Source organism: Hipposideros armiger, unplaced genomic scaffold, assembly GCF_001890085.2.
Source record: "Hipposideros armiger isolate ML-2016 unplaced genomic scaffold, ASM189008v1 scaffold_198, whole genome shotgun sequence".
NCBI classification, from domain to species: domain Eukaryota; kingdom Metazoa; phylum Chordata; class Mammalia; order Chiroptera; family Hipposideridae; genus Hipposideros; species Hipposideros armiger.
Window position 1 is genome coordinate 2,078,824 of NW_017731548.1, and position 15,167 is coordinate 2,093,990.

The following is a 15,167-nucleotide window of genomic DNA, read 5'->3' on the forward strand; positions in this document are numbered from 1 at the left end:
ACCTGGAGCTGGGCTGCCGTGAGTCGCCGGCCATGGCGTAGGCTGCGACCCCTGTGGCAGTGGGTTGCCATGGGCTACCGTATGTAGCCAGCAGCCAGCGTGAGCGGCCAGCAGCCGCAGTGAGCGGCCATCCAGAAGCCGACAACTGATGTGCCTCACCCAGGAAGAGCGCAATGATGGTGCCAACTTGGGCCTGTGAAGCAACGTCCTCCACAACTAGACTGAAGAACAAAACGACAGCAACTTGTCTGTTCCCATCCCCCCAATTCCCCAATAAAAATCTTAAAAAAAAATACAAATCGGTAGTTTATAAATAGTCAAGGGGATGTAAACTACAGAATAGAGAATATAGTCAATAGTGTTGGCAACAGTGATGTATAGTGCCAGGTGTGTACTCGATTAATGGGGGGGGGGAATCACTGCATAAATTATATAAATGTCTAATCACTATGCTGTATACCTGAAACTAATATAAAATAATACTGAATGTCAACTATAACTGAAAAAATATATATAATTTGAAAAATTACCGTTTCTAATTTGGACATAGCAGTTTAACTATTTTAGAAAAAGCAATATGAAATAGATAATATATTTTGACTATATATATTTTTTGACATTCCAGTTTAAGAAACATTTGATTTCCTAACTTGATCTTTCCTCTGTAAAACAAAAAAAAACAATTGCTTGCTAATCACTTCACACATACATATAAACTTTTTTGAAAGAAAAAGTGTTTTAAACATTTAGAAGTTAAAAAACACGAACTAGAGTTTACATGTTAATATGTAAATGTAATTTGAAAAAATGCATCAATCCCAGTATCAAAGTTAAATACTATTGTTAGTAATTAATGACTACCTAAAATATTTTTCTAATGCTGCACACGTTTTTAAATAATAGAATATATTACATGCACATGTTCTTTGGTTCTAAACTATTCAGTCACTATCATTTTTATGGCATATATATTGGAACAGAAAAAAGAATTCTTGGTTCTCAACTAAAAGTTCCTTGTTTCATTAACATCTGAATATAGATATACGGGCCATGCTATAAATCATTAGAACACTAAAATGTATTCTAGTAATATTTACTTTCAAATATATGTCTCAAAATATGGCTTTTACACCGACAATGAAAATTCAATAAGGAAGATGATCACATATTTAAAACATTTTTTTCCATATACCTGCATTTAAAACTCAAATTTAAATTTTATTACGTAAAACAGGCTATTCAATCTCAAACAATTATTATAGTTTTCAATAATATTACAATGGAATTTCAAAGCCAGACTAGACCTTGCAGAAATTTGGCTATCTCCGCCCCCATTTTATCCATCACATAATTTAAGTCCAGAAAGATAAAATGACTTCCCCAATATAGTGTTGTGGCTTGATGATGGTTTATAATCCGAATCTGAGTTTCTCGGTTTCCAGTTCAATGTGCTTTCCACCATATCATATTGAAACCTTTTTTGAGATGTATTATTAAAATGCCATGCTATGAGATCCATCAGGTTGGCCTGTCACTTAGATATTCTTTGTAGTAAGGATCTACATTAATAAATGTGTTTTTAAATTAACACAAACTCAAATTTCCTTCTGTGTAGAGAGCATTGCAAATAATCAGTTCAGCACTCACCTGTCAAAGGAATGGAACTGCATAGGGAGAATAGCTTGCGCTTCTCTCTTCAATGCTGGATCTGGGTATGGGATAGGTTCGGGACCACACTCTGCAATTTCAACTGGGGCAGCCACGAGACTTTTCAATATTTCCTTGACATTGATGCCTTTGGTTTGACTAATGCTAGATATGGATGGTGCAGGTTTCAACATTTCACTGGGGTTCTCAGCTAAGCTTTCTTGTGATTTTTTTACTTCAGATGACAAAGTGGATAACAGTTCACTCATGGCATCAGGGCCTGGGCTAGGCTCTAATTCTGTCCCATTCAAGATGCTAGCCACTTGCTCCTCTCCAATTCCTGAATCCGTATGAGGAATGGAACTTTCTATCTGAATATCTTCCCCAGGGGTTGGTGTTTCCTTTTCCTTTATAGTGTCTGGGAATGCAGCAGGTGTTTCTGTAATGGAAGAAAATGGTTTAAATAAAAAGTTTAACAAATGGAAACCCAGTTTATTAATAAAATATTCTCACATATTGAGATAAAGGAAATAAAACCTGTAAAAACAAAAAATCTGCTAGCTAGATATGACAACAAAACTGGGTTAAAACATATTCATATATACCTGTCATTTTGTTCAGTAACCATCAACAGAACCCCATTTCTTTTATAAATCATCTGGCATTTCAAAACTGATGCCTTTAAAAACATGGAGAAATAGTTCCTATAAAATTTTTATAGCAGCTCATAAATAATTATTATATGAAGTTCCCCCTTTATCCTTTCTTGTTAGCTAAAATCACGTAAGAGAAATTCTTATACTATTCTAATACTGTCCTTAAAAATATGTCATTTTTATACCTTTTATGGTACTTCAATAACCAATAATGTCTACTTGAAATATTTAAACTAGTTGAAGATATTATTTTAAAGGTACATGAACATAATACATAAAACTCTGAAAAGTTAATTGCAAAAAGCATGTCAAATAATTACTTCAAAACGATAATTTAATAAGAGAATAATGTTTCTCAAGAATTTAGTACATATGTGCCTTTCTTAAAGAATATTTATTTTAGAATACTCATTTTTTGTGAATATATGTAAATTTCAATTTATGAAAACTTAGTCAGAAAAGAATATATAGGTAAGAAATACACATATTACCAATTCGATAGATAAAAAAACATCTTTAAAATGTTAAATTCATATAAAATCTCATACAAAGCAAAGGTTAATATAATAAATTTCTCCATATATCAAATTCTATATGATGACCTTAAAAAATTTATGTAATCTACAGTATAATGGGGGACAATAAGAGCTCTTAATAAAGTCATGTTGAAGAAGAAAATAAGATACTACATGTAAACTGTTTGCAGTTCCTGGATAAAGTAGGTGCTTAGTAAATGTTAGCTATTTAGAAATAAATAACATCTTCATAGTATTCAATATTCCTAATATACAACATTTAGTTAAATTGACTAAAAATATACATTTCTCACAATTCAGTGTTATATTGTAGTTTTCCTCATATTTATTGAATAGGTTATAATTTTGCTTGTTTGTACATTAGAATTGAAAGATTAATTAGTATAACATAATAATATTCAAACATTGGATGACTAACATGAAAAAAAGTAGACCTATTCTTTGTTGATCCCAAGAATAAAAATTAAAATGACTGCATGAAAGTTTTGAGAACACAAATAATTTCAATAATACTATTGGCAAAGCACTACAGAAGGAAAAAGAGGTAAAGGTAACAGTTTAGCTTTTTAATAAAACCTTGTGAGAGAATATTAAGACATAGAATAATAACATTAGGAATAGCAGGGAAAGAATAAAGGTGCTTCTGGAATATGTACTGTGTTTCCCCGAAAATAACACCTAATTGGAAAATGAGCCCTAGCGTGGTTTTGCAGGATGCTGTAATATAAGCCCTACCCCAAACATAAGCTCCAGTTAGGATCGTCAGCCAGACATGACTGTTTGAATAAATGTAGATTTTTGTACATGAATAAATTAATAAATGTAGATGGTTGGGAGCAAAAGTCAATATAAGACCGGTCTTATTTTCAGGGAAACAGGGTAGCTTAAGGAATAGTAATAGTACTATGCCACTAACTGAGGAAGCAAAAGAGGAGTGTGTTTGTTTAGGAAAATAATGAATTAAATTTTGAATTAATTAAGCCTGCAGAATCTCTGAGATATTTATATCTGTAGATCAAGATAAGTATAGCAATTTATTTTGGGAATCATATAAACTGAGGTGATAACTTTGGAAGTTTCAAAATAACCTTAGGAATACAAAATGAGATGAGTAAGGCATTTATTTCCACTATTAGAGATACCACTGAATTTATTCAGTACAGGTGTGCATCTATAGATTATATATTTTTGGAGAGAAAGCAATTGTGGTAAAAAAATCAGGATAGACTTAAATAGCAGTAGTAATATTTCTGTGACAATAGAACAGAAAATGTAAATGCAGAAATGAAGTAAGAGTTCTAACATCAAGAAAAAATAACAGTGTCATGGGGTTACTAGCATGGACACATTTCTTACAGAGTTTAACTAGCAAAAGGCATATAGTCAAGTCCAGCACTTAGTCTGAATTTAGCTGATTTATAGATTTGGCCTAGAGTTTGTCTTTACCCTAGTATGATGTCTCAGTATTTTTTTATGGTATGTTTTACATCAAGAACTACATGAAAAATGTGCTTTACAAGTTATGTAAGTCTGAAATATAAGCATTCTGCTAGCAAATAAAATATCAAAGAAAATAAAATCTTTGATTTAGTGTCCACTGGTGCCACAAGAAAATATCTTTCCACCAAATATATAATTTTGTTGTGTTTTTGTTCACTTGACTTTCAATCAACAATTAAAATCTATAACTCATTAACCAGATACTTGGATCTCCAATATAAATGTTAACCTCTCAATTATAAAACATAATTAAGCTTATTAAAATTGAACATTAGAAAATTTTCAAATGAATCATCAAAATATTTACACAGTAATAAAAATCTTTTATTTTTACTGTGACTGATAAAAGAATGATTTCAAAAATGAAGCAGTAAATTTGATATTTCAACAAGAACTCTATTCAACTACATAAATTTCATAAAGTATATCTTGAGATCATGTCACATAGGCATAAACACCAATGAAAAATTTAATAATAGTAATTGCAAATGAAAAATAGAGCAGTAGTCAAAAAGCCTACCTTAATTACTCACGCATTAAAATATTTTACAGAATATGCTCCCAGTTGATGGTATAAATGTCAGCTTAGATAACGCTAATGTTTCTTGTGACACTAAAGTACTTTGAGGATTTAACCCAAGTAACTTCAATAGGAAGTTAAGCATGAACGCAGAAAATGTATAAATGATTGCATCTGTGCAGGTTCTATAATGACAGTAGACTCGTAACTTTCCTATAGTTCTCATCAGTTTCTGTAGCAATAGGCCACGTCAGTACACAAAGCAGAAACATTACTAGTCTGAGTGATCTTAACTTTGTCAGAAACAGGCAGTTGGAAGCCAGATGCCTCTTTTTCTTACTGTGTTTCATTGAACCTAATGAGTTTATCTAATAAATTTTGGAAAAATTATGGGGCTAAGTTCAGCAAATGACATGATTTCTACATGGTTACCTCATTTATCACATTCCTTCCTCCAAAAATCTTGTTTACAGTGATTTATGAAGTGTTTCAATATGTCCTGCGTACTAAATTATTCAAATTGCTATATTCCAAACTATCTAAATAAGGGGTAACATGAAAGGAACATATATTTGTCTAGTTAAGTCCAATAGCTCCTTGTTTGTATAGCACTAAAAATTATATTAAGATTAATTATTTGCTTTTCAAATAGTAATACTAAGCAAACTAAATCACATCAGTGATTTAAAATAAAACATAAAAATCTATATATAACTACAATGTATATCTCGTTTATATTAAATCCCAAAATGCCAAATGAAGTTACATAAAAAGTAACCTGAGGTCCGGCTGAATGGCACGTCGGTTAGGAGTTGGCTTGGGACGCCAGCTCTGAGCAGTAGGGCCCCGGTTAGGATCCCACATGAGGGCCAGTAACGCTGCACCCTCTACAACTAAGATGGTGAACAACAGCTCGACCTGGAGCTGGGCGGCCATGAGTCACCAGCGAGGGCATAGGCTGCAGCAGGGCTGCAGTGGGCTGCTGTAAAGCTACCATGAGCGGCTGGCAGCCAGCGTGAGCTGCCGAGCGGACATCCAATGGCCAACAACCGACTGCCGCAGCCGGGAAGAGCACAATGATCACAATACCAACATGGGCCAGTGAAGCGACGTCCTCCACAACTAGACTGAAGAACCAAAAGACGGCAACTTGTCTGTTCCCCTTTCCCGATTCCCCATCACTGTTCCTTCCCCCAATTCCCCAATAAAATCTTAAAAAAAAAAACAAAAAAAAACTCCAAATGAAAAAAAAAATACATAAAGATTTAAAAATCACTAAAGTTAATTTTACACAACAAAAGACTGCAATACAGGGTAATTATTTGCAATTATTTATATATGATTCAACTTTTTGTTTGCTACACTAAATGTATGAAAAGAATACAACTTCAGGAATTAAATATTATCATCAAAAATATGCCAGTAGATAAAATTATAATTCAGAAGAAACAAGATCCAAGAATGTACTTCCAATTGATGTTTTGGCTATGATTTGTATATCTGTTTGAGTTTATTCTACTTAAAGCGATTTGGAATGTGCATAGTAATAAGTTTCATCAAATTCGGTTTTCAGGCCAATGTTTCAAATATTCTCTGTGCCCCTTCCTCTCTCCTCTCCTCTGGGGTTCCTATCTGTGTATGTTGGTTCACTTGTTGCTGTCTCGCAGGTCTCTCAAGCTCTCTCCACTTTTCTTAATTTCTATATTCAATCTGTACCTAAGAGTCAGATAACCGCAATTGACTTTTCTTCAAGAATGCAGAGTCTTTCTTCTGCCAACACAAATCTTCTATGGAGCCCCTTAATAAATTTGACATTTTCAACTCGACAATTTTTACTTGGTTCTTTTCTATGATAATTCTTTACTTATATTCTCTTTGATGAGACATCACCCTCATACTTTTAATTCTTTAGAAAAAATTTCCTTTAATTATCTGAGCTGATGTGTCATAGCTGGTTAAAAGCATTTGTCTAATAAATCCAACATCAGGGCTTCCTCAGGGGCAGTTGACTGACTTCCCCCCAATGTGTGTTAGTTATACTTCCCTGTTTCTTTGCATATTTTTTGCAAGTTTCATATTTTTGCTGAAGACTAGACAATTAAAATATATGTTGTGCCAATCCTGGAAATCCAACCCCTAATGTGGGGTTCACTGTTGCTCTGTTTATTTACTGACTGTCCTGAAGTAATTCTGTAAAACCTATATTTGCTGTTACCTGAAGCCACTGAAGTCTCTATTCAGTTAGCCCGATGAGCAAATGATAATTGGACAGAGACTGCCTTAAGTATCTTGAGCCAGTAAGTCTTTTACTCATGGTCAAAGGCTTGGCGTGTGTTACAACATGCTTTTAACATACATGCTGTTTACGACTCGCCCTTACCCCTCATCTGCTTGCACAGGGACTAAAGAGAACACCTTGGAAATAGGGCTTTACTTCCCGAGCAAGCGCTAATAATATCAAATAATAATAAGCCGAGTAAGTGAAGCTTTACCAGAGGGAGCTGCCAGACGTGTCAAATAGTAACATGCGCTAAAATGGAACTTTTTACAAACTCTAAACCTATTGAGCCTCCTTCCAGTGGTTACTAGACTGCTGGTTTTCACAGCTACCATGGTTGTCTGGCTGCTGGTTTTCAAGGCAACTGCAGAACTGGGGAGAAGTAGATGGCAATAGGGCAAGTTAAGTCACCACAAAGCTTGGTATTCTCATGAAAATTCTGCAGTTTTGCTTAATTTGATAATTTTTGGATTGCTGAAAGCATTTAATTACTTTCCAGAGAACTGAAAAAGTGATTTTGATTATTTTTGTCAGTTGCTTTTATGAAAGAACAGTTTTTTGGAGATCCTTACTCCACTCTTCCAGAAGCTCCCCCTCTATGTGATGATTAAGATCCAAATTTTAGTATAGTTCCAATCTGTACATTTCAAATAAAATATCAAATAGCAATTATAAAATATTCATATTTACATAATTTTCTTTTCTCTTGTCTTAGCTTGTTTATACTCTTTTTCTCTTTTCTGCTCAAAGGAAAAAAAAATTTTTCCTGTTGAAATACATCATGACTTTCTATAATGGGATGGAAGCGATCATCAATACTAATAATAAAATGTCAATATATATACCTAAAACTTTTCTTAAGTTGCAGAAAAACAAAAACAACCAAATATCAATTAGATAAGCCATAAATTACACATTATACATGGTTAAGAGTTCAGGCTTTGACATTTCGACTGACTTTCAGTCAGGTCTTATTCATGCTTTGTGATGTAGGATGAGCCACTAAACTTTTCTCAGCCTCATTCTTTTATCTATAAAATAAGCATAATAACACTATATACATTATACAGTTATTATGATGACTATAGAACAAAATTCATGAATAATGCCCAGAATAAAGTAATTTCACTATACGTTTTTGTACTTGCTGCTGCTATTATGGATTTTACTGTTATCACCATTACCATCATCATCACTTATGCTATAAGGATACACAGAACCCGACCACTCTATCAGTTATTCTCTCTACTTATCTTCAATTTATGTCTCTTTTCCTTACCTTTGGCCCCTTATCTGCACACTAATATATCCTATTCTAAAACAACAACCTTTCACCCCCACCTCCCCTTATATATCTAGCCCTTAAGCTACTAATGTTCAATGAGCATCTTTATGATTACTTTGAGCTCTTTTATAGATAAATGACTTATCTCCATTTCATTAAGATTTTTGGGGTTTTTTTTCCAGTGGTTTTATCTTATTCTTTCATTTGGAACATACTCCTCCCTTTCTTCTTTTTGCTTGATTCTCTGTGTTGGTTTCTATACAGTACATAACACAACCACCTCTCCCAGTCTTGACGGAGTGGCCTCATGTAGGAGATACACCTTGTCCTTTAACCTGCCTCAGCTCTTTGTCATTTCTCAAACCTTTGTGCTTGCCTAAACAGCCTATTATATTTTTAATAGCTCCCAATAGTTGATGATGTGCCAAGACTTGTCACCCCCACCTCCATTTACACCTTTAGCCCTTAAGCTATTTTGGGTGTTTCTCCTTCCTTCCTGAAGGGAATATGTCATAATAGAAAGATCATGCGAATGTAATCAAATAGACCAAAGTTTCAATTCAGGTTCCACAACTTCTGGATCCTAGGGGGAGGATCTAAGCATCTGAATTCAGGCTAATTGGAAGCCAGAACGTTAGGCAGCAGCTTTTAAAAGTGTGGGACCATAAGAGTAAGCCATGCTGGCCACTAGATCCAGGCAAACTGTTAAGTGTCCCCTGGGCAGGAGTCACAAAAATCAGGGCTCCAGTCAAGTGTGTAAGCTCTTTTCTGAAAGATTCCACTCAGCTGGAGAAAGGCAGAGAGATAGTGCCAAGATGGCATTCAGAGCCTGTGTTCTTTGAGAGCAGTTCTATAGGCCACTATATGTGTGCCAGACCTAAAGCTGGCCCCTCAGGTCAAAGCACCAGGACAAACCAAAAGGTCTTATTCACAGAAACTCTGGGAGGTGTGCCTCAGTCTGCTGTATATACAGTGCCCTGGGGATAGTAGCCTGCCAAGAACTCTCTGTCCAATTGCCATAGTCCTATGGGTCCCAGGAACGCAAGCCCCCCTGGCAATCAGGGCCAGGTAATCAAGGGGCATCCCCTAGGCATCAGCCAAGATAAATGTGGCAGTGGATGTAAAAACCAGGCTGCCAGACGCATGTACAGCTTCCCTCCAGGAGACACTCGCACTCTGGAGAATGGCAGAGGGAGAGCTAGAAGTTAGTGCCACCCAAGGAGGTCCCTGGAAAACATTACAGTCAGCTCCTAAATTCATGTTTCATTAGAAGTCTGTCCCTCAGGCCACAGCCACGATGATTAGCTAACAGGCATCCTTCACAGAAAGACAGAGCTCCTGGGTCTGTTTCCTTTTACTATGCCCTGGGGGTGGTATCTGTTTAAGAACTCCTCCATTGGTTATGGTCCTATGGGACCCACACGCATAAGCCCTCCGGGCCATAAGGGCCAAGAGACGTAGAGGCATCCCTTGCGCAGTAGCCACAAAAATCAGGGCACCACACACATGTGGACATATTTCTCCAATTAAAAAAGACAGGGTGGCTGAATGGATAACAAAACAAAGTCTATCTATATGCTGCCTACAAGAGACTCATGTTAGATGGAAGAACACACACAGGCTAAAAGTGAAAGGATGGGAAAAGTTATTCCATGAAACTAGAAAGCAAAAGAAAGCTGGGGAGTAGCTATACTTACATGACACAAATAGACTTTAAAACAAAGACTGTAATAGAAGACAAAGAAGGGCATTATATAATGATAATGGGGTCGATCCAAAAGAGCATATAACATTTGTAAATATATATGCACCTAAATAAAAGCACCTAATATATAAAGCAAATATTAACAGACCTAAATAGGGACATAAACAGTAACAGTAGGGAATTTTAATACTCCACTTACAAAAATGGACAGATCACCTAGACAGAAAATCAACAAGGAAACATGGGCATGAAATGACACATTAGACTTAATGGATATGTACACAATATTCAATCCAAATGTAACACAATACACATATTTCTCCATTACACCTGGAATTTTTTCCAGGATAGATTATTAGGCCACAAAAAAAGTCTTAAACTTAAGAGTACTAAAATCAAAGAAGCATTAATACCAATTCTTCTCAAATTCTTCCAAGAAAAATAAGAGGAAGGGCCTCTTCAAAAATTATTTTATGAGGCCAGCATTAGGTTTTGAACCAAAATTGGACAAGGATGCTTTAAAAAAAAATTACAGGCCAATATCCTCGATGAACAATAGATACAAAATATTAGCATACTGAATTCAACAATACATTAACAGGATCATACACCATGACCAAATGGGATTTATTCCAGGGATGCAAGGATGGTTCAACATCCACAAACCAGTCAATATGATAAACCACATTAACAAAATAAAGAATAAAAATCATATGATCATCTCAATCCATACAGAAAAAGCAGATGAAAAAAAACATGCATTTATGATAAAAGCTCTCAAGAAAGAGGGTATAGAGGGAATGTAACTCAACAAAATAAAGGCCATACATAACAAGCCCACACCTAACATCACACTCAATGGTAAAAAGCTGAAGCTTTTTATCTAACATCAGGAACAACACAAGGAGGCCACTCTCACCACTTTTATTCAACATAGTATAAGAAGTCCTAGCCAGAGTAATAAGGCAAGAAGAAGAAATAAAAGGCATCCAAATTGGAAAGGAAGATGTAAACTTGTTAGCATTTGAAGATGACAATATTATAAATTATACATCTAGTAACATATGTGTATATATGTCTGTGTGTGTATGTGTATGTATATGTGTGTGTTTCATATATATACATATATATGAATACCCTAAAGACTCCATCAAAAATCTTTTAAAATTAACAAATTCAGTATAGTTATAAGATACAAAATCGACACACAAAAATTTGTTTGTTTTGATACACTAATGAACTATCACAAAGAGGAATTTAAAAACAATGCCATTTTCAATTGCATCAAAAAAAATATATATATATATACCTAGAAATATATTTAACCAAGGAGGTGAAAGACCTGTATATTGAAAACTATCAGATACTAATGAAAGAAATTGAAGGCACAAATAAATGGAAAGATATTCCATGCTCATAGATTAGAAGAATCAATATTGTTAAAGTGTCCATACTACCCAAACCAATCTACATGTTCAATGCAATCCTTAAAAAAAATCCAAGTGTTTTTTCACAGAAATAAAATGAATAACCCTAAACCATATATAGTACCATAAAAGATCCTGAGGAGAAAAAGCAATCTTGAGGAACAACAACAAAGTGGGAGGCATCAGGCCACCTGATTTCAAACCATATTACAAAGCTTTAGTTAAAATAGCATAGTATTGCCATGAAAACAGACACATAGATCAGAGGTCAGCAAACAGCGGCTCACGAGCCACAAGCGGCTCTTTGGGTATATTACGTCTCAAAAGTTTGCCAACACCTGGAAGAGACAGTCCTGTCCCTCACAACAATTTAAACATTATTAGAGAGCCATAAATATATTTTTACATAATCACCATTATGTGAATAACATCCTTTAAAATTTTTATAAATGAAACTATGATAGTTTTATTTTCATTTTCAATTTTACTTCAGAACCTGCGGTTCACGAGCCACAGTTTGCTGACCCCTGGTGGCTCTTCTGTTTCAAAAGTTTGCCGATCCCTGACATAGAACAGAAAAGAGAAATAAACCCACATATACATGGTCAATTGATTTGTGACAAAAGAGCTAAAGGATATACATTGAGGAAAGGACAGTGTCTTCAATAAATTGTGTTGGGAAAACTGGAGAGCCACATACAAAAGAAGTGAACTTGCCCACTCTCTTACACCATTCACAAAAATCAACCCAAAATGGATTAAAGATTTGAGCATATGACCTGAAACATTAAAAATCCTAGAAAAAAAAATAACATAGGTGATAAGCTCCTTAGCATAGGTCTTGGTAATACTTTTTAAAAACTCTGACATTAAAAGTAAAAGCAACAAAAGCAAAAATAAACAAGTGAGACTATATCAAACTAAAATAAAACAAAACCTTCGCAGAGCAAAGAAAACCTTCAACAAAATGAAAAGGCATCCAACCAAGTGGGAGAAAATATCTGCAAATCACATATCTGATGAGGGGTTAATATTCAAAATACATAAAAACTCATACAATTCATTAGCAACGACAAGCAAATAATCCAATTATAAAAGGGGCAGCAGATCTGAATAGATATTTGTCCAAAGAAGACATATATACTACTTGTATGTCCATCAAGTATATGAAAAGATGTTCAACATCATTAATAATCAGGGAAATGCAAATCAAAATCACAATAAGATACCACCTCACACTTGTGAGAATGGCTATCATCAAAAAGATAAGAGACTAGTGTTGGCAAGAATGTGGAGAAAACGGAGCCCTGTGCACTGCTGGTGGGGATGCAGATTGGTGCTAGAACTACAATATGATCCAGTAATTCCACTTCTGGGTATTTATCCAAAGAAAACAAAAACACAAGTTCAAAAAGATATCTTCACCCCCCTTGTTCACTGACATTATTTACAATAGCCAAGATATGGAAACAACCTAAGGGTCCATCAGTGAATGAATGAATAAATTAATAAAGAAATAGTAGTATACATCTTAGCCTAAACAAATGAAAACAGGTTTTGGGCTTCTAGGTGGGGGAGGATGACCAGGAAAATTGTGGTAACAAGAACTGTTTAAAAAGGTCTGTTATGCAGATTTAAATCAGTATTTTCTATATTGATAAAAAGTTGTTAAGAAGACCTTTTCTTCCTTGTACTGGACAGGAAGATACCTCTACAAATGGAAACTTCCTCTTTAAATGTACATTTCTTTACAAATAGAAAACCTGTGCTCTGTTTTTAGAGCTTTTGCTGCATCTGCTTGTTCTCAATGTCCTTTCACTCAAAATAATCCATATGCCCAAGAGGTATATTTTGGGGTGGTGTATTCTGTTATCCCTTAACACCATCAGCATGTAAGTTCCACATACCAAGAATGTTTTATCCTGATTTATAATTTAAAGTTTACACAAAGAAACAGCATGTGTTGCTCATTGCCTTAACAATAAACTGACCTATTGACATTACAAAAAAAAAATGGTGGTATATAGGTACACATATATATACAATGGAATATTAATCAGCCATAAATAAGAAATCTTGCCATTTGTGAAACATGGATGGACCTCAACAGCATTACACAAAGTGAAATAAGTCAACAGAGAAAAACAAATACCATATGATCTCTCTTATATGTGGAATCTAAAAATAAAACAAAACAAAACAAACGCACACAAAAACCAAGCTTATAGATACAGAGAACAGGTTGCCAGAGGTGGGAAGTAGGAGGTGGGAGAAATGCATGAAGGTGGTTAAAAGGTAAAAGGAAGAAAAAAAGTAACACATCTAAAATGGAAGACTTGGTCATTCTCTTCCTCCATACTTGTTTATTTTGATACATGGCCATTTCATCATCTCAGTTTTTCACAGCAGTCAGCCAGGTGTCATCTTTAAAAACTTTGCATACTCTATGCCCCGCCATCCAATCTTTACCACATCCTGTCAGCTGTATCTCCAATGCCTTTATCTTTCTGTTCGATCTCTACTGCCAACACACCTTAGTCCTAAGCAAAAGCATCTTTACCTAGAAAGCAACAGCCTCCAATTGGTTTATCCAACTCCCCTTGAAGCCCCCTCTAATCTATTTCCTCATTGTACCCAGAATACTCTTTTAAAATTGTAAACCAGGTTATGATACTTGTAGTAGGAAGAATAATGTGCCCCAAAGATGTCTATATCCTAATTCCCAAAACATGCGGACGCTACATTAAATGGCAAAAAAGACATTAAATGTAAGCTCTGACAGGGGGAGACTATCCTGTATTATCTGGGTGGGCTCAATCTTACCTCATGAATCCTTAGAAGCAGGAAACCTTTCTAACATCTGCTCAGAGGAGGTGTCACTACCAAGGAATACTTTGAGAGATACACTGTTCCTGGTTTTAAAGATGGAAGAAGGAGGAAAGTGGACCCAAACCAAGAAATATGGGTTGCCTTTAGAAGCAGAAAAGGGAAATGGATTCTCCTTGAGAGCTCCTAAAAAAGGAATGCAGCCTTGACAATGCCTTAATTTTGGTGTGGTAAAATCCATGTTAGACTTCTGTTCCACAGAACTGTGAAATACTAAATTTGTGTTGTTTTAGGCCAATAAGTTTGTGGTAATTTGATATGGCGGCAATAGAACACTAATGATACTCCCATGCTTGGTTTAAAAATTAAAAGTCTGATCTTTAATAGTTTATAGGCCCCATGTGGTCTGCTTTCTGCCTAACTCATGGAATGCTTCAATTTCCCTTGATTCTTTTGTTCACCCACATATGTTTCCAAAATATGCCAAGGATTTTCTCAGAATATGTGGCTACCTATTCAGGAATGCACTTCTACTGCCTCCATTCTTTTCCCCAAACTAACTGAATTCATCCTTTGGTTCCCAGCTTAAATGTCACTTCTACAATGCCTTTCCTAACCCCAAATTAAGTTAGGTTTCTTCTTTTGTAAGTTCTCATAATAACCTGCAATTTTATCTCTTAGAATGCAGCATAACATGCAATTATATATTTAAATGTGTGGGTTCTAAAAGAGTATCTCCCTAGCTAGAATGTTAGCTTCATGAGGATAGAGAATTTTTCCTCACTAT

The 15,167-nt window shown here is 35.0% G+C and overlaps 1 protein-coding gene across 1 annotated transcript in view; it reads right to left on the minus strand.

Annotated features, from left to right (window-relative positions):
- Positions 1–15,167, minus strand: part of NBEA (neurobeachin) — a 707,336-nt gene that overhangs the window by 452,929 nt on the left and 239,240 nt on the right. The window contains exon 30 of the mRNA XM_019653151.1: positions 1,648–2,086. Within this exon, the coding sequence (XP_019508696.1) occupies positions 1,648–2,086 (439 nt within the window). The remainder of the gene's footprint in view (positions 1–1,647; positions 2,087–15,167) is intronic.